General features: G+C 51.9%; 2 protein-coding genes across 2 annotated transcripts in view; both read right to left on the minus strand.

Annotated features, from left to right (window-relative positions):
• Nucleotides 1-2,214: 2,214 nt before the first annotated feature.
• Nucleotides 2,215-21,198, minus strand: TRAIP (TRAF interacting protein). The gene is made up of 15 exons (XM_005422488.2): nt 21,182-21,198; nt 20,946-21,003; nt 19,640-19,723; nt 15,678-15,717; nt 13,005-13,132; nt 10,378-10,472; nt 9,668-9,781; nt 8,673-8,760; nt 7,082-7,171; nt 6,785-6,873; nt 5,918-6,073; nt 5,669-5,717; nt 5,023-5,148; nt 4,413-4,463; nt 2,215-3,476 (listed from the first exon to the last, which is right to left on the minus strand). Exons 1-15 carry the CDS (start codon nt 21,196-21,198, stop codon nt 3,357-3,359), a joined length of 1,305 nt encoding a protein of 434 aa, XP_005422545.1. The 3' UTR covers nt 2,215-3,356.
• A 660-nt stretch (nt 21,199-21,858) lies between these two features.
• Nucleotides 21,859-22,054, minus strand: part of CAMKV (CaM kinase like vesicle associated) — a 4,648-nt gene continuing 4,452 nt past the window's right edge. Inside the window, exon 10 of the mRNA XM_014307583.2 lies at nt 21,859-22,052. Coding sequence (XP_014163058.1) covers nt 21,859-22,052 — 194 coding nt within the window. The remainder of the gene's footprint in view (nt 22,053-22,054) is intronic.

A 22,054-nucleotide genomic window follows, 5' to 3' on the forward strand; every position in this document is an offset into this window, starting at 1 on the left:
GTGACGTCACGGCCCGGCGGCCAATGGGCGCGCAGTCCCGCATGAGGTTACACGCAACAGCCAATGAGTGCCCGCTCACCCATGAGGTCACGGGCTGCTGCAGGATGTCACACACCACTGACCAATGGGGTGTCCCTTCCTTCCTGAAGTCATGTGCTGCTCCTGGAAGTCGCAGCCTGACAACCAATGAGCACCTGCCTCCTCCATGATGTCAGAGGCTGCTCCAGGATATCACACCACATAGGCCAATAAGCACCCCCCTCCTCCATGATGTCATGGGCTGTCTGAGAACATCACACCCTGCCAGCCAATGAGTGTCTTGTGCCATCATGAGGTCATGCACTGCCTTGTGATGTCACACTCTGCCAGTCAGTGATTGTCGTGCTCCCTGTGAGGTCACAGCAGCCCCGCAATGTCACATGCTACTGTCCAGTGAGCACCTTGCTACCTCATGACATCATGGCAGTCGCTCTCAGCCAGGCAATGAGCACACGCCTCCCTGTGACATCACAGGCTCACTGATGAGGTGATAGAGCCTCAGCCAATAACGACCCAGAAACCAGCCAGTGACCACCATTGCTCCCCTATGACATCACAGGCCGAGCCAATGGGCTCACGCACTGTCCCTAAGCGCCAGCCTCAGCCACCCAGCACTGCCCTTTCCATGAGGTCACACAGCACTCAGCCAATAGCTACACTCCCTCTGTGTGAGGTCAGAGGCTGCCCATGACGTCAGAGAGCAGCAGTGCCCAGCCCCCCCGGGGCTCCCTCCCGGCCCCGCCGTTAATGAGGGGCGGTAATTAGCGGTGCCGGTCCCCGTGGGCGGAGGGACGCGCTGCCACCGCCGGTCCCCTGCTGCCACCCTGCGGCTGCCACGGCCCGGGCCCCGCCTCGGGGGACCCCAGCGGGGACCCAAAATTGTCCCTGGGCGCGCCAGCCCGGGCGGAGCCGGGCCCGGGCAGTGCTGGCGGCTGCTTTTTATGGGCTGTGAGTCAACTCACACGCGCTAAATCCCAAAATAAACGTGAAACTGGGTCCAGCCTCACCTCGGAGCGCACGGAAATAGCAACCGGCTCCAAGCAGCCCCAGGAACAGGGACCTCAGCGCCTTCCCCGCCCCTTCGTTAGCCCCCGCCCAGGGAAGGGGATGCTGGCGCTGGAGGTCACTGCTGTCCCCCGAGGAGCAGGTGTGGGGTGCAGGAAGTGTAACAAGGGAGGAAAAGAGCTCCGTGAGGATATGAAAGCACTGAGTAAGAGAATAAAACAGCTTCAGTTCTTGGCAGGGCAACAGATGTGAAATAAACCAGAACAAAAACACATCAGAAACAACCCAGTAGCAACAAGGCCATGGAAGGTTGAAGTGCAAGAGTGGATGAGAGGCCAGGACTTAGCAGGTGGCCAGGACACACACACAAAGTTTGGTTTGTTTGGATTTTTTCCTGAGGTGATGTGCTCCCCAAACACAGGAGACTCAGAACATCCACCTTGAATGGAGCACAGGTTGGACAGGCTGCCAGCAGCAGCGCTGGTGCAGGCAGTGCCCAGACAAGACACTCAAACCTCAGATTAAACTTGCCCTGGTATCAAAACAGCCCCAAAATCCTTCTCAACCCCTCCACTGCAGACTGGCATCTGTTCTCCCATTATGGGCAGACACCACCCCTGCTCTCCAGCACCCCAGCATGGAAGCCCATGTTCCCCACCAGCCCCACACCAAACCTTCACTGCTGCCTTCTTAAAAGGGTCTTCCTGAACTGAGAGATCCAGAGCAAGTCTCACATTTTACAGACATTTGATACCTACCTCGAAGGGACAAGGACAGCAGGCTCTCTGCAGACCCTCTTCCAGGCTTCTCCTCTGCAGAATTCACCTTGCTTGACTAAGTCCCCCCACCAAGCTTTTTTTTCCAGCCCTCCAAGCCCTCTCTCCTGGCTCCTCCAAACTCTCCCCCCATTCCACTGAATTCTGCAGTCAGCCTCAGGTGCTGCAGGTGAGACAAGCTCCTGCTCTGCAGGGCTGTGCCTTGTTCACTTCCCTGGGGATGGGCATTACAGTCACCACGGCTTCACCCCACCATTGTCCTTCCCTGCACAAGGGGCCTGTCTCCCAAGGGCTGCCACCCCAAAGGAACCTGAAGGGTTGAGCACATCCATCACCCAAGCTCAGACCTCCACCCTGAGGTGCAAGAGGCTGGAAAATGCTCAGAAGCCAGTTGTGTTAACAAGTGTGCACAGTAATATATTTTATTCCCTAAAAACATGTTTTAAGCCAGTCCAGTAATACAGATTTGGCCTGAAGCAGCTGGAAATAGGAAAGGTCAGATTTGTACAGGAGAGGGCTTTATGAGGTGCCTCACCACATCTGTTCCTTGCAGCTCGGACAGCCCTGCTTCAGGTGTGGACCTCCTGTTCCACAGCTCCAGGCTGAAGAACCCAGACATGTTCAGCCCCACCAGCCTCCCCCTCCCCTGAAGGGAGCCATTCCTCAGCACTTCTCCAGGCCATCCCAAACCCTCTCATCACAAGGTAGAACAGTTACAAAATAATGAAAATACTCTCTTATTAAAACATAGAAATTAATAAACAAGTTTCACACCCACACATGCCAAGCACAAAGGTCACACCAGCACACCTATCTCTGCTTCCAAGCGGAGCAGGGGTCACCCCAACACTTTCCTTCCGAGTCAGTAGTTTCAGTGCCAAGCCTGCAAGACCACTGTGGACTTCATGATTCAGAATGGGGCAGGGCAACACAGCTCCCAAGTCCAGCTGTGGATCTCTCCAGCCCCAACAGGCCTGTGGGTGAGGGAAGATGTTTAATTTGATGATGAATATACAGACACTTGACAGCCACAGAGGGTGCTCTACACACTTCTTCCTCCAGTAAACTTTCTTGGAACTATTTACACCAGGCATGGAGCTGGTCCAGGTCCCTTCTCCCTGCTGCTCTCCAGACTGACATTCCAGACACCCTTCCTGCACCTCCTGCTTGTGGCTGCATCCAAGAAGTGCAGTTCCACCTGGTGCCAGAGAGCCCAAAGTGCCAGCAGCAACTGCAGAACTCTGAGGAGGCCAGAAGGCAAGAAAACCCTGTTAATTCTACATGAAAAAACGGATGAAGGAGTGGTAAAATGAGGGTAACTCAGTCCAGGCATTAGCCAGAGGCTTGGCCTCCAGAGGCTTGCTGCAAGGGCAGGATTCTCCACAGGGCAGCTCATCTCACCCACAGGCAGCATCAGTGCTTTGTGAACACTACCCCAGGCAGTGGTGGCTGCACATTGCCTCATGTCAGGCCCGGGCAAAGTGTGCTCTGCCCTGCAGCCTCTTCTCCAAGCCTCTCCCAGGAAGTCAGGGGCTCTCATAGCAGGAAAGTGTCCATTCTGGCCTGGCTGCTGCTGCTGGAGGTAAGTGCAGGAGCTGGTCTGGAGACCTTCTTTTTGCTCCTAACTGGTAATGGACGGATTTCTGCCAGGTTTGTCTGGAGGTACAACTGTCAAGGAAAGCCCAGATCAGTGCCCTGGGAACACAAGTGATCCAACACCTGCTGCAGTCCAGCCTGAACCACATGGCTGGGACCCAGCCATATACCTGCATCCCTGAGGACAGGATGGGCTTTGATCCTTCTCACAGGAGCAGAGCTCTGACACACGCCTGTCCCACATGTCAGGGAACATTTCCCCAACAGGGGGTTTCAACTGGATATTAGGAAACATCTCTTCACTAAAGAGGTGGTCAAGCATTGCAACAGGCTGCCCAGGGAAGTGGTGGAAGTCCCTGGAAGCATTCAAAAACAGGCAAACATGTTGGTTAGGGACATGGGTTAGTGGTGGGCTTGCTAATGCTGGGTTAATGGTTGGACTCTGATCTTAGAGCTCCTTTCCAACATTAACAATTTCATGATTCTATGCTATCCCCATGCACATAAACCGGCATTTTAACAGCATATCTATTTGAGTTGCAAGACCTCCTGGGCCAGGACACTGTGCAGGTGAAGCCAGAGCAGCCAGAGCCTGCAGCCTCCCATCAGAGCAATCCCCAGGCAGGAACAGCTCCACACCTGGGAGGGTGAGCTCAGCCCAGCCACTCCTCACCACTGTGGAGCAGCAGCATCCCACAGAACGAGGGCTCCAGCTGCACAGGCTGGCAGGCACACAGCCAGAAGAGGCTGTGCTACACTGCTGCTATAAGATCTCAAGGGCACAGGCAGTCCCTGAAAATGGCACTGATTTCTAGCTGATGCACTCCTGTGAACCAGCCACAAGTGCTCTCAGCAAGTTCAGGACCTTGATGCCTTTGCTGAGCTCAGATTTGTTCAGAGAGAGCTCAGATCATTCCTTGAGGATCCCAAGTCTGTTTTTTGAGACCAAAGAGAAGGACCAGAAATGAGGTGCACACAAGCTGCAGGAAAGGATACTGGCTCTATGAACTTTGTCCTGCCTCCCATGCCATCATAGCCCGTCCTCACCTAGGAGAGAGAAACAAATGAGCCTGGAGCAGCACACAGAGCCTTGGCTACTTCTCCTCATGCTGGGTATGGGGAAGGGGGAGTCTTGCAGGCCACAGCTTCTGGAGAGGGGTTAAAGGCACTTGGAAACACTTAGTACTTGTGCTAAGTCCTCACTTTTGGAAAAAGACAAACCCATGGGTATTAACAAAGTTTGGGAATATTGGGCACTTTTTCAAATAAGCTGACCAAGGCTTAGGACTTTGTCACTGGGATTGAGGAATACAAGGACTTTGTCACTGGGATTGAGGAATACAAGGAGAATACCCTAAGCTCCAAGGAGGTGAAGGAATAGGACATTGAGAGCCACTCAGTCTGCTGCCAGGAAAGGAATGAGCATCTGTCATCCCTGGAGCTCTGCAGGACTGGGAAGTAGCCAGGCTGTGCTCTGAGATTTATTTTCCACACACTGTATGTGGCAAGGTAAAAGCCTCATTCACTTCCTCTTTCAGAGTCAGTTCAGGACAGAGGTGGCAGTGCCAGCCCTGGGCACACTCACCAACTGGACAGTCATACTTACAGAGCCCATGTTCCTGTGGGAACCCAGCAAAACACCCGAAGATGGCTTCTTGGAGAGAACAGAGTTCCTGATGAATGCTGGCAAGAGTCCTTTAAGAGCATCATCCTCCAGATCATCTGCCCCGTTCTGTCCCACAAAATAACAAGAAAAGCTCTTTAACCAGCACAATCTGCGGAATGGAATCCACATACAGGCAGCACTAATAACACAGACAGCCATTTAAGGTAATGGTTACTGCCATACCACGTCAGGTTGAAACCTAGCAGCTCCCAACCTCCCACTGGGGCTTATGTGGAACAGTGCCCAGGAGGCAGGACACTGCCACCAGCAAGCCTGGGCAAACAGCCACCTCAGCTGACCCCACAGCCCTTGTGGTCATCTCCAGTGGTGGTTGTGAAGCACATCTGGGGCAGAATCATCTACAAGCATGTGGGCTCCCACCCTCCCTTCTCCTGCCCAGTTCCAGGAGGCCTGAGGCAGCAACAGTGTTTCTAGGAGACCATCAAGGAAAACACTTTGAAGCACAGACTGGTTCTATAGATGGGCCAGTCTGTGGCCACAAGGGAGAAAATAGATTCTTTATTCCAAGCTTATTAACAGCAGAATCAAAGAGGTGACACAGGAAAATCAAGATTAGTCCTTTTACCTCCACTGCTTCCTTCAGAACTTTCTTCGCCAGATTTACCACAGGAGGCCTGTAAGGAGCCCAAGGAGCAAATCAGCAGAGATTTATTGTTCAAATGGAACTGGCAAGGACAGACAAGGCCAAGCAAATGACGACAAAGCTTGCAGCACGCCATCAGGCAGCTGGAGAGCTATCTGATCTCACACAGAAACTTCCAAAGCAGTGAGACTTTGATCTCCTTTAGAAGCAGAAAGAGGAGGGAAAACTCACGGCTTTTTATCCAGCTTCTGCCTTTTTGCAGGGCCGAGGGGAGCTGTGCAGGGCTGGTGTTCAGGGGTGGCCACATCGAACGTGGCATCCAGATTGATCTCATCGCTGTGGGCCGGGCGGTGGAGCTTGGGATGCTGCAGCTCCATGGGAGCAGGGCTGCAAGGCCAGGAAAAGCATCAGTCACTGAGCCACTGCCTGCACCCAGGGGAAGGCAGAGCTGCACCCCATGACACTGAGTGCTCAGACAGCAGTGGCACCAGGAGCACAGTCCCGTTCTGCTTGCATGTCAAAGAAAGGACAATCTGAACCCCAGAGTTTGAATTCAATGTCCCAAATTACTGCTCCCTCTCAAATGCTGAGCACTGCGACACCACCTCCCAGAGGACAGGAACCACACTGACACACTGCTGCTCTATGGACACAACCAGCTTGCTCTACTGGGCTAATGGCACAGGCTCCTCAAGAAAGGCTGCATAAAAGCAGATGTCACTTCTCAGGGCAGATTCCTTTGCCTAGCTGAGATCTTTGGTCACCACACACCAGTGCATGCTCATCACATGGCCAACTCTAAAGCCACAGGAACAGCAGCTTTAGGGATGTTTCCCAGGCAGGGCACAGTGACAAAGACTTTTTCAAAACCCAGGCCATTCCTCCACCCTCTCCTAAACCAAACCCTCTGAGACTTTTTCCACGTAAACCAAACAATCTCGTCAGCCACAAGAAAAAGGATACAAGGAACAAAGCCACCATACCTCTGCAACACCTGCCAGACTAGTACATCTCTGCTTTCTCAGTTAAACTGTCAACCCTGGCTTTGGACCTGCCCCCTACATGCCTGTACTGTGCCTGAGGATGCAGCTCACTAACCTTTCCAAGACTAGCCGACTGAGTGTTTCCCTGGTTACAGATGGGACCTTCAGAGTATCCTGCAGGATGTCTATCTTTTTCTTCAAACTCTGGAGAGAAAATGGAAAGCAGCCAGTGAGATAAGGAAAAAATTAGCAGCAGATACTTTGCCCCTTTTCCATAAATCAACATCAGGTGGAGCTCAGATGTAGGCTGGGAAATTTAGTCACTGAGCAAAAGCCAGCATAACTCCTGACTTTGCAGCTGCAGACCAGTCTGCAGTAACTGGCAGCTGGCCATGAAGAAAGATATTCTCACCAAGATCTCCTTGTCTGCATTCTTCAGATCTTTCTGTGTGCTTTTTAACTCCTCCTTTGTCTTCTCCAACTCTGAAGTCGTTTTCTGCAGCTACAGAACACAACAGAGTGTGGGTTACACTGACCTGGGTAAGGGGGACTGCAGAGCCCTGTGGGAGCAGTGTGCTCTGCAGCACATGCTACTTCCCCTGTTTAAGGGCTCCATTTTCCTGTGTCAGTCTGACCAACCTCTCCCGTACCAGTGCAATCCAATCCCTACCCAATTCCACAAGCTGCCTGCAGAGGGATGTCCAGGGCTGCTTGCCCAGCATTTACCCAGCATTTATGCCTCACGGCAAGAGTTTTTCACTGCTCTAACACTTGGTGGCTGCATTCTAAATTCCTGCAGGACTTTGGCCACAGCAGAGCACAGGAATCACAAACCACAGGCTGGAGGATGGCTGTGCATCAGCAGTGCTGGCACATGGACAAGCCTGATTCAACAGGGAAGCATGCCAGCAGCAGGGGTCAGGAAGTGGCCTGCAACCACTTCAGACACTTCAGATGGTCCGGGAGCCTGGGCCAGCTCACACTCTGTGGGTACAGTCAGCTCTCTGGCAGCCAAGCCTGGAGCCCCTTGTGCACTGACTCGCATCCTCCTGACCCACGCTGGCCACCACAGCTTGGGGCTGACTCAGCCAGGAGCAGCCCAATTCCAGCAGCAGAACCTTGTGCAGGGGTTAACTTCTCTGGGGAGCACAGCACAGCAATCTGAAAACCTCCTTCTCCATTTGAGGGGACAGCAGCTATGGCTGAGTAACAGAAGTAGGCCAAATCCACCCACAGCTTCTCACTTTGTTGGCTTAGACACGGGAATGCCCCAGGGAACACCTGTGCCTTGGGGAGTGAGGCTACACACATGCTTTTCACAGCGATGCACTCCCAGAACAAAGACAGTCCTGCCTGACCTGAGCTAACAGATCCCAGCCATGCCTGGAGCTGGGGGAGCACAGCAGCAGAGGCATGTCAGCATCCCCAGGCTCTGCACCAGCTCAGGAGCAGCCCAGGCAGGCTCTGTGCAAGGCCACCTGTGTGTCCTCCCTGTGCTTTGGGAAGCTCTCCTGTCTGGGCACAGCACGATGTGGGAGCCCTGGCCCAGTTCAGTTGGCTGAATGCACAAGGCTGGGTGTGACTGGATGTGCCAAGCCAGGACTAAGCCCTGCTCAACTAATACTGGCTCCAAATCCCTTCCCACTTCCTTAGGGGCCCAGTTCTACAGCAGGAGGAGCTGGCAGCTGAGTGCTCAGCAGAGTAGCCAGATGAAGGAATTGCTACTTCCAGAACCCAGTGGGAGCAGTGGAGCACCTGTGTGCTGCTGCCTTCCAGCACAGGCTCCTTGCCAAACTCTGGCTGGCTCTGCACATGCTGCCCCAGCACTGCCTCCAGAGACTGCCCTCCTAACAACAGCCCATGAGCCTGAAACCCCAGCCCGACCCTTCCACACACCTGTACCTATCAGTGTGGGAGGGGGTCACTGCAGAGGCCTTGGGCCTCAGTTATGGACAGGGATCTACAGACCAGATGTCACCCTGGCAACTCACACTCTCCTTTACCTTATTATTGACAGAAAACAGCTCCTTTTTCAGCTTCTCTGTCATCTCACCAGAGATCTTCCGAGCCTCCTTCAAATTCTCATATTCCCTACAAAGAGACCCAAAGAGTCACACTGTTTGTAAGGCAGCTGAGCCAGAACTTCCCAGAGACAAGCCAAGACCCTCAAATTGAAGCTCTGGACCTGCAGAGCCACCAGAGAAAACCCAGCAGACACAATGCCCTTTAAGGAACAAAGATGAGTGAGTGTATTAACACTGTCACACATTCCACTACACCATGGGGGAGAAAAAACCTGCATGGGGTACCCTGCCTGGTTCCAGCAGCAAAATGGGAACCAGAGCCAGGGGTGTTTTAGTTGCCAGTGAAAAAGACAGAAAACAGAGCACAGCCTCCATGCTGGCAGCAAACAGGGGACTTTGCTTTAAGTGACTTTTCAGAGACTTCCCACTACTGGCCATGCACATTCATTCCCAATTACACCACAGGGACACTTGCCTCATTACAGCTTTGTACCAAAGCTGCAGTTATTCAGCTGCCATCAGAACAGACACAAAAAAAGCTGTGTTTTTTCCCCAGCAGGACCAGATGGATATCCAGGTAGGGGAGGGCAGCAGTGGAGGCTTGCTTTGCCAGAGGCCACAGCTGCACAGTGCAGTGCTGCAGAGGGCACAACCCAGAGCTCTGCATCCGCCTGCTTTCCCCCGGGCATGAGAGGAAAGCAGAGGGAATAATCATCATCACTTCATAGGTGCACTGACAACTCTGGAGACAGTTCCCATGGTGACACACATGTCACTGCAGTGACAAGAAGAACAGTTCAGTGTGACAGGCTCCAAACTAGGTCCCCAGGATCTGTCAGTCAAAGCCCAGTGGAAGCCCTAAGAGGTGGTGAAAGCCCCACAGAGCCCATGTGCCTGTGGGTGCTCAGCAGAGGGCTCTCCCTGGGCACTCCCAGGACAACACTAGCCAGCTGTGCCAAGCCTGCAGCACCTACTTTTTGAGGGAAACACAGTAGATTGCAAGCTGCTCCACCGCTGCCTGCCCGACTCCCATGTCTCTGATCATCTCCTCCACTTCCGAGCGCTGGCTCTGAAGCAACAGCTCGATCCTGCACAAAAAACACAAACAAAAACATACCCTCAGCTCATGAATCACAAACAGACCTGGGAAAGAGACAAAAGCCCTGCTTCCCCCTCAATGGGCTGGTGCAGCCTGAGCTTCTCCTGCAGGCACTCTGGGTGTCATGGGAGAAGAGAGACAGCTGCCTCACCTCAAGCAGGGCTTTTCACTGGGGAAAAGCAGCACTACTTGGACTAGAGAAGGGGCAGCTGCACACACATACTGCACATGGAACTGATGCCCAGCTCTTGGTCCCTATAGCCCTGTGGCTCACTGTGTGCCTGGGCTGGCATTCTGCCCCAGCATCCTCTGATAACAGAAATGGCACCTAGCCATGCTCAGGGCACTCGAGATGAGGCCAGTACCCTGCCTTGCTGCTCTTTAATGAGAGCAGCTGTCTGCAAACATAGCAGGGGCAGGAGGCATGCAAGGGCAGCTAAAGCAGCCATTTCAAAGTTCAAGGTAAGATGATCCAGCACATGGAGGTGGGTGCTGCAGCAGGCCCAGCAGGCCCTGCTCCCCTCCCCAGAAAGGGCAGAGGTGGGCAGCCCAGCCTGCAAGGCCAGGGTGCACCCTGGATCTCACCGCTCCATGGTTCTCAGCTTGTTCCGCAGCCGGCGAGCCTCCTCCTTTGAACTTCTGTTATCCTCCTGCTGCTGCTCCAGGAATTTCATCTGCTTCTGCAGGGAAGCAAGCACACCCAGCCCGCTGTGAGGCTCCAGGGATTGTTGGAGAAACATCCCGGCTTATGCACGCTGTGGCAGCTGGGAGCACACATCGGCTACATGCTATCACCACCTCAGCAGCCTGGGATTATTAATGACTCCCTCCCACTGCACCCCCAGCTCTGCTCCCCACAGCACAGCAGGGTCTCAGTACAGATCACAAGGCAAGATTGGAGCTGAACCCATGTCACAGCCCCTCTCTGCTGCACAGTGCACTGTACACAGCAGTGACAATTTCTTTTTCAAAAGCAAAGGAGTCCACAGCAAGCAAACCTTGCTATTGCCTTTCCCTCTGTGCACAGCTGATTGCTTCAGCCTCCCAACTCTCCTTGCTATTAGCTGCTTAGAGCACAGATAGGAATGAAGGGGTCTCTTCTGGGAGACCTCAGCAAAACCAGACACCCCCTGGGCACTTCTCTCACCTGCTGCAAGTCTATTGCAGCCTATTGCCTCTCCAGCAGTAACACAGAACCTCAGCTGAGATGGAAAAGCACACATCTGCAGTGTGCCAGAGGATAGGGATAGCTGAATTAGCACCTTTCTGATGCATCTGTGCTCTCTAGGTTTGTGTGTGCCTGGGCACCTTGCACAGCAACTTTGAAAGGCTCTGTTTCAGCACAGCACTGATTGCAGGGAAAGGCCTGGCAAAAGATCATTGCCTTGTAAAGCTCCTTCCCACACAAGTTTAAGGATTTTATCCACTTCCTGCCACAGAAACCAAACAGCTGTGAAACCACCGGGAAGTTGAGGAGGGACAGTGTTGCAGGCTCATGTGTCACTCTTGTTTAACTGGAGCCTATCTTTGGCTTTTCCCTAACCAGAACTCTCAACACTCCAGATCCCCACAGCAGTGTTTTGTGCCTGGTCAGGGCAGAGGCCCCAGCTCAGCCAGCCTGAAACTGCAGCAAACTGGCAGTGCCAGCAGAAGACAGGCCCAGCTCACAGCCTGAGCCTGCGTCACAGCGAGTTAAGCCTGTATTTTCACTGCAGAAGTTTAGTGCTTTAATCTTTAATGATGCAGTTTAAGACAGTGCTTGGCATTCAGCTGGGAAACCCCATACACCACAGAAAAGATACCTCCAGGTCCCTAATCCTTCTGCCCTGCCCAGCTTTCATTAAAGGGACTTAAGCTTACAGAGAGGGTTTTGCAACAGGGAAGATAAGCACGGAGCCTCCTCCAGAGGTGTCAAGGCAGGAAGACCCAGCACTGAGATGCTGAGTTGAGCAGCAAATACCAGCTTCCACTGTCACAGTTATTTCTGCTGGAGTAGGGGGCATCAGAAGTATCCTGCCACTGACCTATCCAGGATCACACCAGCATCTATGGTGTGGCCAAGATCCAGGCTGCCTTTACATGCAAGCAGATTGGATATAATCCCATGGTTGGGCAAAAACAGTTGTGCTGGCCCACAGTGAGGCCTGCCTGGCATTAATTCCTTACTCCTTCTGTCCTAGTATCAGGTAGATCCCCAGATGCTTCCTCCCAAAGGAGCCCAGCTGCAGGTGGCATACAGCACAACAGCACCACGACATGCCTACAAGCTCTCTCTGGGCCACTTGGCCTTGCAGGTCAAGAAACAGGATGCAGTTTAGGATACTGGGTCAGACAGCATGGGAAGTGCAGTAGACACTTATCCCACTTTCCAGCCTGCAGCTCACAACCTCACCTGCCTGCACCCCACCTTCTTGAGACAGGCACATCACCTTCACACAGCACAGACTGCCCAGCCCAGCATCAAGGCAAAGCTGCTCCAAGACATCCCAACAAAGCTGCTCCTGCTCTTACCCTCTTCCTCTTGCTGTTTACGCATAGTACATGACTACACACTGAGTCACTGCGTACTGAAGCACAACAGGAATATTTGATCCCTGGACTTCACAACATTACTAACTTAACTGAGGCAAAGCCCTGGCAACAGAACAGAGACAGGAGAGTTAGCTGGATCAGATCCCACTCAGCTGAAGCCTCCAACTCCCCCTCCATATTTTTCAGTTTGATTTCTCCCCCCAATCAAAGTAAGAAACTAATTTTCCTCGAATCCCACTTGGCCTAAACCCATTTCAGAAGAACATTCTACCTCAGAGAACCACTGTTTCAGCAACGGGGTGCTGGGGCTAGTTCCCACACTAGTTTCCTGCTACTACCTTTATGACCAGCACTGCCACTTCATTAGTGAGGCTCAGCCACATTCCTCAGGCTGGGCTGGCATTTCTCCCTCACCAGGGACATCTCTACCTTGAGCACCTGTCCACAAACCACAGGCCTGTAGGCTTTTTATGCCTCTGAATCACCTCAGGCAGAGCACAAACAGGACCTCAAGTCCAGCAACAGCACTTGCTTCGATTAATCAAACCAAAATGAAAATCCAGGTACCAGACCCAAAATCCCACCAGCACAATCTCTTTATTAGCAGGACCTGCAGAGATCTTCAACAGAACTAACACTGACTGCATGATGGTTAGCCCTGCTGGGGACAGGAGGGGTACCTTGAGAGAGGAGCACAGCATCTCTGTCTCTCCCAGCATCTTCTGGAGCGATTCTATCGTGGCATTGCGCACATCCAGAGTGTCCCTCAGCCCGTCCACAACAGCCTGGCATTCCCGCTTTTCTTTCTCTGGAAAGGAAGAAACAGAAAGGTCACGGCCTGGTAACCCAGAGTCCAGTTGCAGCACAGCAGCAGCAGCACACAGACTGCTGGCAGGCTCAGCTCCAGGCTGCCAGGATTCAGCCATTCCTGGAGAGAGCCATTTCTCTAAGTGGCGTCTGCACCAGGGTCTGTACTGAGCAATTGCTTCTCTCAGTGCCAGCAGGCTTCAAGATTTCTTTACTAAAGATAAAAAATTCCCTTTAATAGCTTTCCAGCGCCAGCCCTGCTAGCATTAAGATGATGTATCTTAACTCTTGCGTTTTCTCAAAGCCAGGCTTGCAGAAGGAAATAATTCCTCTCGAGTTACACCAAGCTGTCATACAGCTGGAGGAAAGAGCTTTGTATCCATCTTCTCCACATGGAATCTTACATGTCAGGAACCCCTTTGGGGGCCACTGGGCAGCTGTATGCAGGGGTCCACCAAGCTGCTGCACATGCCCTCACTAACCACAGCACCTACATCAAAGGGCAGCACCCTGGGGGCACAGCAGAACATCACAGCTTAAGTAGATTCCCCACGTGCCCACTTTTTGCAGGTCACAAAACCTTTGCATCCTGCTGTCCCTCCCCCCAGCAATCCAGGAGCAAAGCACATGCCCCTAACCACCAGAGAGAAGGTGGTGGAAACCACCACCAGATTTCAATTTGTTTCGTGGAGACAAGGGAAGGACAGGTCAGAAAGCAACAACCACTATCAGGAGCTGCCAGACCAAGCAGGGAACAGACAGCATCGTTGAGAAGCTCAAAGCAGTTGGGTAATGAGGGAAAGCAGGAACCCCTCCACCTAACCCTGCTGAGGGCAGGGTAGAACCTTCAGCTCAGCATCTTCATTCTTTGCTAAAATTGCCAGTGGCTCCAGCCTGGCAATAGTAGAGAGCCAAAGACTGCCTTTCCAAAAACCTTGTTCTCCTTGCAAGCCATCCAGTTTCAAATTCTGCCTCCACGTCCTGTGGAAGCAGGACCTGCAGTGAAGCTGCACTGTTCAATCAGGGAGTAAAAGAGCCATGTGGGACCGAGGAACAAGAGAGGAACGTGTTCCAGCAGAAGCACGCGGGTGGCTTCTCCACTGATCTGAATAACCCTTTCCCACCAGAGGCAGTGCCTGGAGATGCTCCCTTGCATTTGCAGGGACTCCACACCCACTGGAAGAGTTAGGGCTTCCCCCTCCTCCGTTCCCAGCTGCCCAGAGGCAGATGGCAGGAATCAAACCCCTCTGTGCTGCAGGAATGAGTTTTCAGCTCATTCAGAGTGCCTCCCACAGAGCCTGCTCGGAGCTCGGCACCTCTCGAGCCATTTGCAGGCTGATCAGAGCCTGGCAGCTCCACAGCTCCTCTGCAGCACACAGAGCAGAGCACAGCTTCACATGGAGAACTTATACACAGGAACCAGCAGAGAGCAGAGTACCCACAGCAAAGGAGGCAGGAGGTGGGAAGGAGCTTCGCATTTCCAGTATGAAAAGAGAATGGGACAGGGAATGTCAAATCCAACCTCTACTCACCAGAAGCCGAGAAGATTAGCAGGCCTTCAAGCAGTTTTTCTTGGATAATATCCTAGCAAGAATCCCAGCCACCTTCCCCAGAAGATCTGGCTCTCTACCAAGTCACTAAACTCAACCAAGCTGGCAGAAGAACAGGCCTCAGAATAGAGACGTGCAGACCATCCAATTCTACTCTCAGGCTAAGGACCGAATCCTCAATCTACTGGCTATTCATGTCTGTCTCGTGCATGCAGGGAAAGCAGAGGAAAGACAACTCTCGGGGCGTGGGTGAGCCCCCAGCATTCTTTAAACATTTTTTTACCCTTCTGCTAGCATGTTTTAGGATTTCTGTCACTTAGACTGACATTTTCCTTTTGCTGCTCATGACTCATGTTCTGATGACAGGCTGCCTACAGACGATGCTTAAAACCCATCGACAAGTCTCCAGGGCTTTTGCTTTTCCTGCCTCCCTCAAGCATCCTCTAAAATTAAAGATGGGAAGATGGAAGTGCGTGCACACTGAACTCCGTCTGCTCTTTGCGCGACACATGTGGCACTGCAACAGCCAAACAAATCCAACGCTGCTTCTGGACACCACTTTCACCCTCTCATCTGTTCGAGGGAATGAGCCTTTGCCATATCCAGCTGTGAGTTTCCCAGCAAGCAAACCAAGGCTTTTGCTTTCAAGCCTGTTCCAGATAGAGCTTTGCTGCAATTCTGTAAGCTTGTGATTATGAAGGGGGCAAAAAAATTGCATCTACCTGTCTAAGCCCACAGTGAACTCCTGAGTTACAGCAGAGCTGGGCCAGGCTGTGGTCTCAGGCTCTGTCATATAAGCTTTGGATCACTGGAGGTGTTCTCGCCTCAGAAAAGGCTCTGAAGAAGTTGCTCTAGTGAAACAGTTTGCAGCCTGAATGATGCCCTCAGCTTCAAAGAGGGGCGGCCTCTACACAGGGGCTCCTTAGACCTGGACAAGCCACCTGGCACAGGTAGAGCCCAGGAGCTGCTGATCCCCTGCAGGCTGCAGGAACTCACCTTTCAAGGAGAGCTGGGCCTTCACCTTGTCCAGTTCATTCTGAAACACAACACAGAAAAGGCCATTAGGAAATGCCCTGCAGAGATGCTTTCACCAGATCTTAAAAAGACCCAAGAGGTTTCTCAGCAGGACTTTTGGACCAGGCAGGTACTAAGGAGGGGACATGGAAACAACAAGCACGGAGTTACAAGTCTGGATTATCACAGGGAACGGAAAGAGCACCTCCAACTGGCATTCTTCAGGGGGAGAAGAGAGGATCGCAGCTTCATCTTAGCCTTGTCAACCTTGTGTTTCTCACACTGTCAGTCATCCTGTTTTAGCTGAATAATTTTGGAAGGCTCTCAGGGAAACACAGGAAGTCAGGCAAGAACAATTTTTATAATGTTTTACCTAAACAAGGCAATAAGGGAGGGATGTTGCCAGACTAAGTGGATCACTGAGAGTTCTTTAAACTGAAGTGAACTTTAATCAGATGGAGGTGGGAGACAGGAGAGCACAGCCAGACACCTGAAAAGGTAACCAAGCATGCACTCAAACATGCTGACAGACACTGAAGTCACTGCAGTTCAGGATGCTGATATGAGCTAACAGCTCAATCGAATGCTGGAAACAGATCACTGAGAAACCAATCCATAACACACCAGCTGAGAGTGCACAAAATCTCCTGGGTACCACAAGGGTCTGAGGAACATCAACTATTTCTAACGCCTTCATCAAGGATCAGAAAGAGGCAGCAGATGCCCTGTAGTTTAAATTAGAGAAAATGAAGCGATATAATTTAACACTGGCGAATAGCCAAAGGAAATGTAGAGAGGTTAAAAAGAGAGGCTATTTATATCTATATATATATTTAAAAGAAAAACCAGAGAGATAAATATATGCAGGAAAGAGTCAACAGAAGATGACTTAAAAATCTGTGTTAGAGAACTGCAGAGGAAAGCACATAACAAGTCAGGCAGGGACTGCAGTGGAATAAAACCACAATAAAATGCCAACACAGGCACACAAATCTGTGCAACCCGGAATGCTACATGCAAATCTGAGCCGAGAATAGCACCAGCAGTGACCACAGCTCTGATAGGACTGGAGCTAGGGCTCTGCTAGTGACAATAAAGGCAGGAAAGAGAATGTGAGATGTAAAGCTTGGAAAGCAGAAGGGACTAAATGCAAAGCCTAGCAGAGCTGACTGGGACTTGCCCCAAGGGGCACAACTGCTGGAGGGCTAATGTGGAATTAACTCTGCTGCAGGAACTATTCTGAATAGCTTCCTCAGAGTCCTATTCAGGAACGATTAGTGGGCTCACAAGATGTGCTAATTTTCATGATAGCAAAGAAACCCTGGGCTACTTCAGGCAGCTATGTAACATTACCTCATTCATCAACTTAATCTGAAATCCCTCATCCTCCACCACAGCTCCTAAAAGTCGCTCCCAATTTTCTCTCCTCTGAGAGAAGCTTTCCTCTCCCTGCCAGACTGAGTTACAAGAGCACATTTTCCCAAGATCAAACAAATATATCCTGACCACAAACAGACAGCTGTCCTCCAAGGCTTCTACCTTCCCCAGCAGGTCTACAGGCAGGAATCCTCCCCCCACCTCCTCTTCACCAAGCTGAAATCTCATTTGGAAGAATTCTGCAGTCCCCAGATCATAAGCAGCTCTTGACAGACTCACTGAGGTGTTACACTCCAAAACTCACCCCTTTTCCTGCTCTGGGAACAGCCACATGGAGACTGTTCTGCTTACAAGGACCATCTTTAAATTCAGTACAGGCTAAACCCAGATTCAGTAATGAAAGAAATGCCTGGACACTTAGCCTGTGGCCCACAGCTACTCCAGAGATCCAGGTTCCCCCTGGTGTTTCTATTGAAGTTTTAGCCTGGGGGTGGAAGAAAGCAAAACAGCCCCAGCACTCCTGTGACTGTAAACATTTCTGAGTAACAGCAACAATGAGAAACAGAAACAAAGACAATTACACAAGATAATTTGGCTAATTCTGCAACAACAGGAAGGGGTTTCAGATCATGAGGGAGCTCTTCCAACCACTTCACTGGGTGCCAAATACTGGTTCTCGGAAGAGAATCCCAAGCTTGTCACCCCAAAATGACAAGCAGACCACAGCTACACACGTTGCTTTCTAGCACATCCTTTTCATGGCAGGAGGCCAAATGCTCATTCCAAGACAGCTGTGGGCTGCACAGATACAGCTCCAGTTGATTACACAGATGAACACCACTCTATGCCCAGGCTCTTGGAGGGCCAGGCAGTAGCTCATTACAAACCTTGGATTATTTTTTTTTCTTCCTCAGGTGAAGGTGCTTCTGGTTGAGGATACCAGAGATTCTTATCTCATCCTCTGAAGAGCCCAGGCTTGGCCCAACATGTGTTCACTTTGAATTGGTGCCTGGCCAGAATCAGACACACCATCACAAGCAGATCTCACATCTGGGTGGACATTAGTCCCTCGCCCATTGTGAACAAGGCATCTGTGTTCTTAAGGTACTCCACATCTCCAGAAATGAGGCAGCACACCACATGAAACTGGTTGCAGCAGCAGCCTGTACAGTGCACACGGCAGTGAATACCCATACAAGCTAATGATGCTGATTTACCCAGAAAAATATTTGGTTCTTTCAGTTGGTGACCTCAGAGCCCTCATTAAGCAGGCTGTACACTGAGGCTAGATGTTGCTCTGACACATACACACAAGATTTGTAGGAGCAGGAGGAGTTGCCATTAAGCTTGTTGTGCAGGAGCAGCTCCACAGTCCTGCCCTTGAGCAAGGGAGCAGTTCTGCACAGCCTGCCTGGAGCAGAAGGCTGAGGGAACCCATTTTAGATCCTGGGGTGGGGGTGAGAGAGAACAGGAAGATTTTCCAGGGCGATTCTCTCCAGACAATCCATTCCGAGTTGCCCACTTCATTACGCCCGTGGGCATGGATCTCAATCCATACAAAAGGAAATGTATCTGCTGTGAGGGCACACAGCTCCAGGGCCCAGAGATGCTCCTCCACTCCTCTGCACACTTCAGTCTTCAGATTTGTTACTGGTGATCTTGGAGAAAGACAGTGCTACTGACACCCTAGTCTGGCTGGCTTTATTTTAAAGACATACAAAGTACATATAGAATTGTCATGGCAACTGCTAATTATGGTAATTGCTGCACATGCTGCTTCCAAACACAAGAGGGTACAAGCATCCCATTATACCAAGGTCAACCGGCCACCCTTTTTTTGGAACAGATAATTCCAAGACAGAAGGAGCCCTGTTTCATCCACACTATACAAAGGAGAACGTGGAACAGCCACTCTGTGTTTATCCCTACTCACACCCAACTCTCTGCACCCAAAGGTGGCACTTGGAGCACACCACCAGCATCCCAGCTCCAGCCAGGATCCCGCCAGGACCCAGCCTCCACGTTGTTCACTGCTGCTGGTGTTGCTTCAGGCAGTTCCTTTCCTCATCTCTCTTGGGGAATCAGGAATCGTGACCTTATCATCACCCAGCCCCACATCCTTCAGTCTGCACAAACAACCTCCCTGCACAGAAGGTTCCTCTAATGGCCCCCTCTTTCCAGAGGGCTTGGCAGGGCTCACACACAACCACACCACAGATACCAGCAGCAATTCACTGCATCCTGGATTTCCCTTCTCCTGCCCTTGGGAACAGCTCTGTACTCTCATTCCCAAGGGAGGAACAGCAGTCTGATGTGATGGTGTTTCAGGAGGTTTCCAGGTAAAGTGAGAAGCAGAAGGAAGAGCAGGAAGTAGAGGAAGCTCCTTGAGTAGCCACATGGGATTTGGTCAGAGGGAATGCTAAAGACACTGATATGCTTCAGGTCAGACACATGAGCACAGCAAGCTCCAGCTGGGGAAGCACCTGCTGGCAGAGGACCAGCAGGCCAGGCCACCCTCCCAGGAGGCTGAAGCATCACATGAGGAAAGAACTCCCCCATCAAATTACCTGCAAGGTCTCAGCATCCGGTGCTGCTTGCTCGTCCAGGGTAACATCAAAAAACAGCTTACTGATGATGTGCCTTTTGCTGACCTAAACACAGGAGACAGAAGAGCTTGATGGGCACAAATATGGAAACAACAGATATGGAAGACAGATGGAGGGGGAGCAGGTACTGTCTTGTGACAAGGCCATGAAAGGCAAATCAGATCACGTGTTTGACACCATTAGTGCTGATGCTCTGCTTTGGCTCAACAGCACAGCAGCAGACCCCCCACTCAGTTTCTGGCAGTGTGACTCCAGCCAAGCTCATGAGCTGCAGCAGAAAGATTCAGACATTTCTGAATCGAGCGCAGTCTGTTCTCTGGCAGCTCAGCCCAAAGCAGCTGATGCTGAGCTAACATGATGCCAAATCCTAAGACAGAAGTACATGCTGCTTTCTGCAGGCAGAAGGTGCTGTAATTGAATTTGATAGCTCTCCACACCTCCCCCATGCAGTTACAGCTTTGTGTTTTAAGTATTATATACAGTCATGACACCAGCTAATTGCATGGTTACTGCCACATAAGATGTTATTTCGCGATAACTCCATGGTAACCCAGAGATGTAAGAGGCAGAGAAGAACAGAGGGAATCAACAAGTCAGGGAAGGAACAAGGGCCAAGACCTTGAGAGGAGGAAAGAAGCACGAACACAGAATAAGCCCAAGCAGCAGCTGGCTAAAAATTTTCATCTGAGAGGGAGGAAACATCTCCTGCAGCCACTATGTGCCAAGACCTGCTGGTAGCATGAAGGCTGGTGACACAAGGGACTTCAAAGACGTTCAGGTCCCAGTTAAGCCAATGGAAATCCAAGGCTCAGCTTCCTATTTCAAAAGCAGAGCACATCCTTCCTTCTCTCCCCAGGCACTGCTTTTCTCAAGGGAGGGTTGAGTATTGCTAAGCCAGGAGAGCTTGTAAGGCCCACATGCAGCAGAACGGGCTGTTCACCTGACAGCAATGGGCTGGGCACACCACAAACACCAGTCAGGTGCCCCATTAAGCCTTTGCAGCCCCTCCTGTCATCATGGCAATACTTACCCAGCCTAAGGAAAAGCTGTGAATACCCATAGCCCCTTTTGAAAGGAGCTGCTGTGCAGACAGCAGCAGGGCGCCCTCAGCCCACGGCAACCCGAAGGGCTGTGGAGAGGAGTTCCTCTTCTCTGGGGAGTCCCAAATGACAGAAAGTCCCTCTGCTTTTTACCACGAGCCTTTTTCTGGCATCACCCCAGCCCACAGCTCCTTGGTGCCACAGCTGTGCCCGGGGGATGGCTTTACCTGGTTTCTGCACTGCGGGCATGTCCGGCTCGGGGCAGTGTCAAACCACTGGAAGAGGCTGAGAAAGAAAAGGAAAACACAGTAAATCCCAACAGTCCTGGGGCACTGCTTCCAGGGGCCATGCCCCAGCTCCCCAGGGGACAGCAGGATGTGACTCCTCATCACACAACACACTAAAGCAGAACTGCAAACCTTCAGTCCAGCGCTGTGGCCGGCAGCAGCTCCGTGCTCCACACGCATGCTCCACCCGCATCTCCAAGACAATTCCTGGCTGAATTTAGCATGTGAGCTTATCTTTAACAGGCCAGAGCTTCTGCAGAGCTCAGATCTCTCTGGGAGACAGGCACTGAGGAGCCACAGCTTTGCAGGAGCGAGTGGATGCACACGGGATGCTCTATCCGGCTGTGACAGTCAGCTCCAGCCCAGCCAGCTGCAGGGTGCCACTGAGCACAGATCTCTGAGCCAGGGGTGCCGGGCTGGGCTCTGCTCTGCCGTGATGAACCCAAACCTGCCGGGCTCCCCAGGACAGCTACTAATGCATTCTGCAACCAAGCCATCACATCACACTGGAAAGGTTTATTTTGGGAGCAGGTAATGATTTGGAGCTGGCAGGTTCCCTTTGGAAGCTCTCCCTGCTCTGCTGGCTGCTGGCAGAGAGCAGGCCCGAGCAGCACTGCTGAGTGAGAAGTGACAATCACACCCATGGTCCTCTCCAAGCTCGTTAGCCAGGAAAGCAAATGCCCACCCTCTCCCCACACAAAGTTTATTTCCTGAGAAGAACCATTTCCTTTCAACACAGTCCTAGAAAAGCACGGAATTAGCAGGGCACCTTCACCATAATCCAACATCACTCTCTCCAAACACTCTGTGACACTGGCTCTTCTGGAGAAGGGAGCCTGCAGGCAGCACAGCATCAATTAGGCCGGAAAAGATCTGAGCTCATCGAGTCCGGCCTATGACCGACCACCACCGTGCCAAGTGCCACATCCAGTCCTTCCTTAAAGACCTCCAGGGACGGCGACTCCACCACCTCCCGGGACTGCCCGTTCACACGGGTGACCAGCACAGCCCGGGCTGCTGCAGCAGCTCCGTGTGCTCCTCCGAGCCCT

This window comes from Geospiza fortis, unplaced genomic scaffold (assembly GCF_000277835.1).
Source record: "Geospiza fortis unplaced genomic scaffold, GeoFor_1.0 scaffold78, whole genome shotgun sequence".
Classification (NCBI taxonomy): domain Eukaryota; kingdom Metazoa; phylum Chordata; class Aves; order Passeriformes; family Thraupidae; genus Geospiza; species Geospiza fortis.

What these genes read in the sequence shown, in the direction of transcription:
- TRAIP (XM_005422488.2), bottom strand. An exon ending in TGTTTTCTGTCAATAATAAG is followed by an intron (nt 7,172 to 8,672) that starts GTAAAGGAGAGT and finishes TGTGTTCTGTAG; the next exon opens with CTGCAGAAAACGACTTCAGA. An exon ending in CAGAAGCTGGATAAAAAGCC is followed by an intron (nt 5,718 to 5,917) that starts GTGAGTTTTCCC and finishes GGCTCCTTACAG; the next exon opens with GCCTCCTGTGGTAAATCTGG.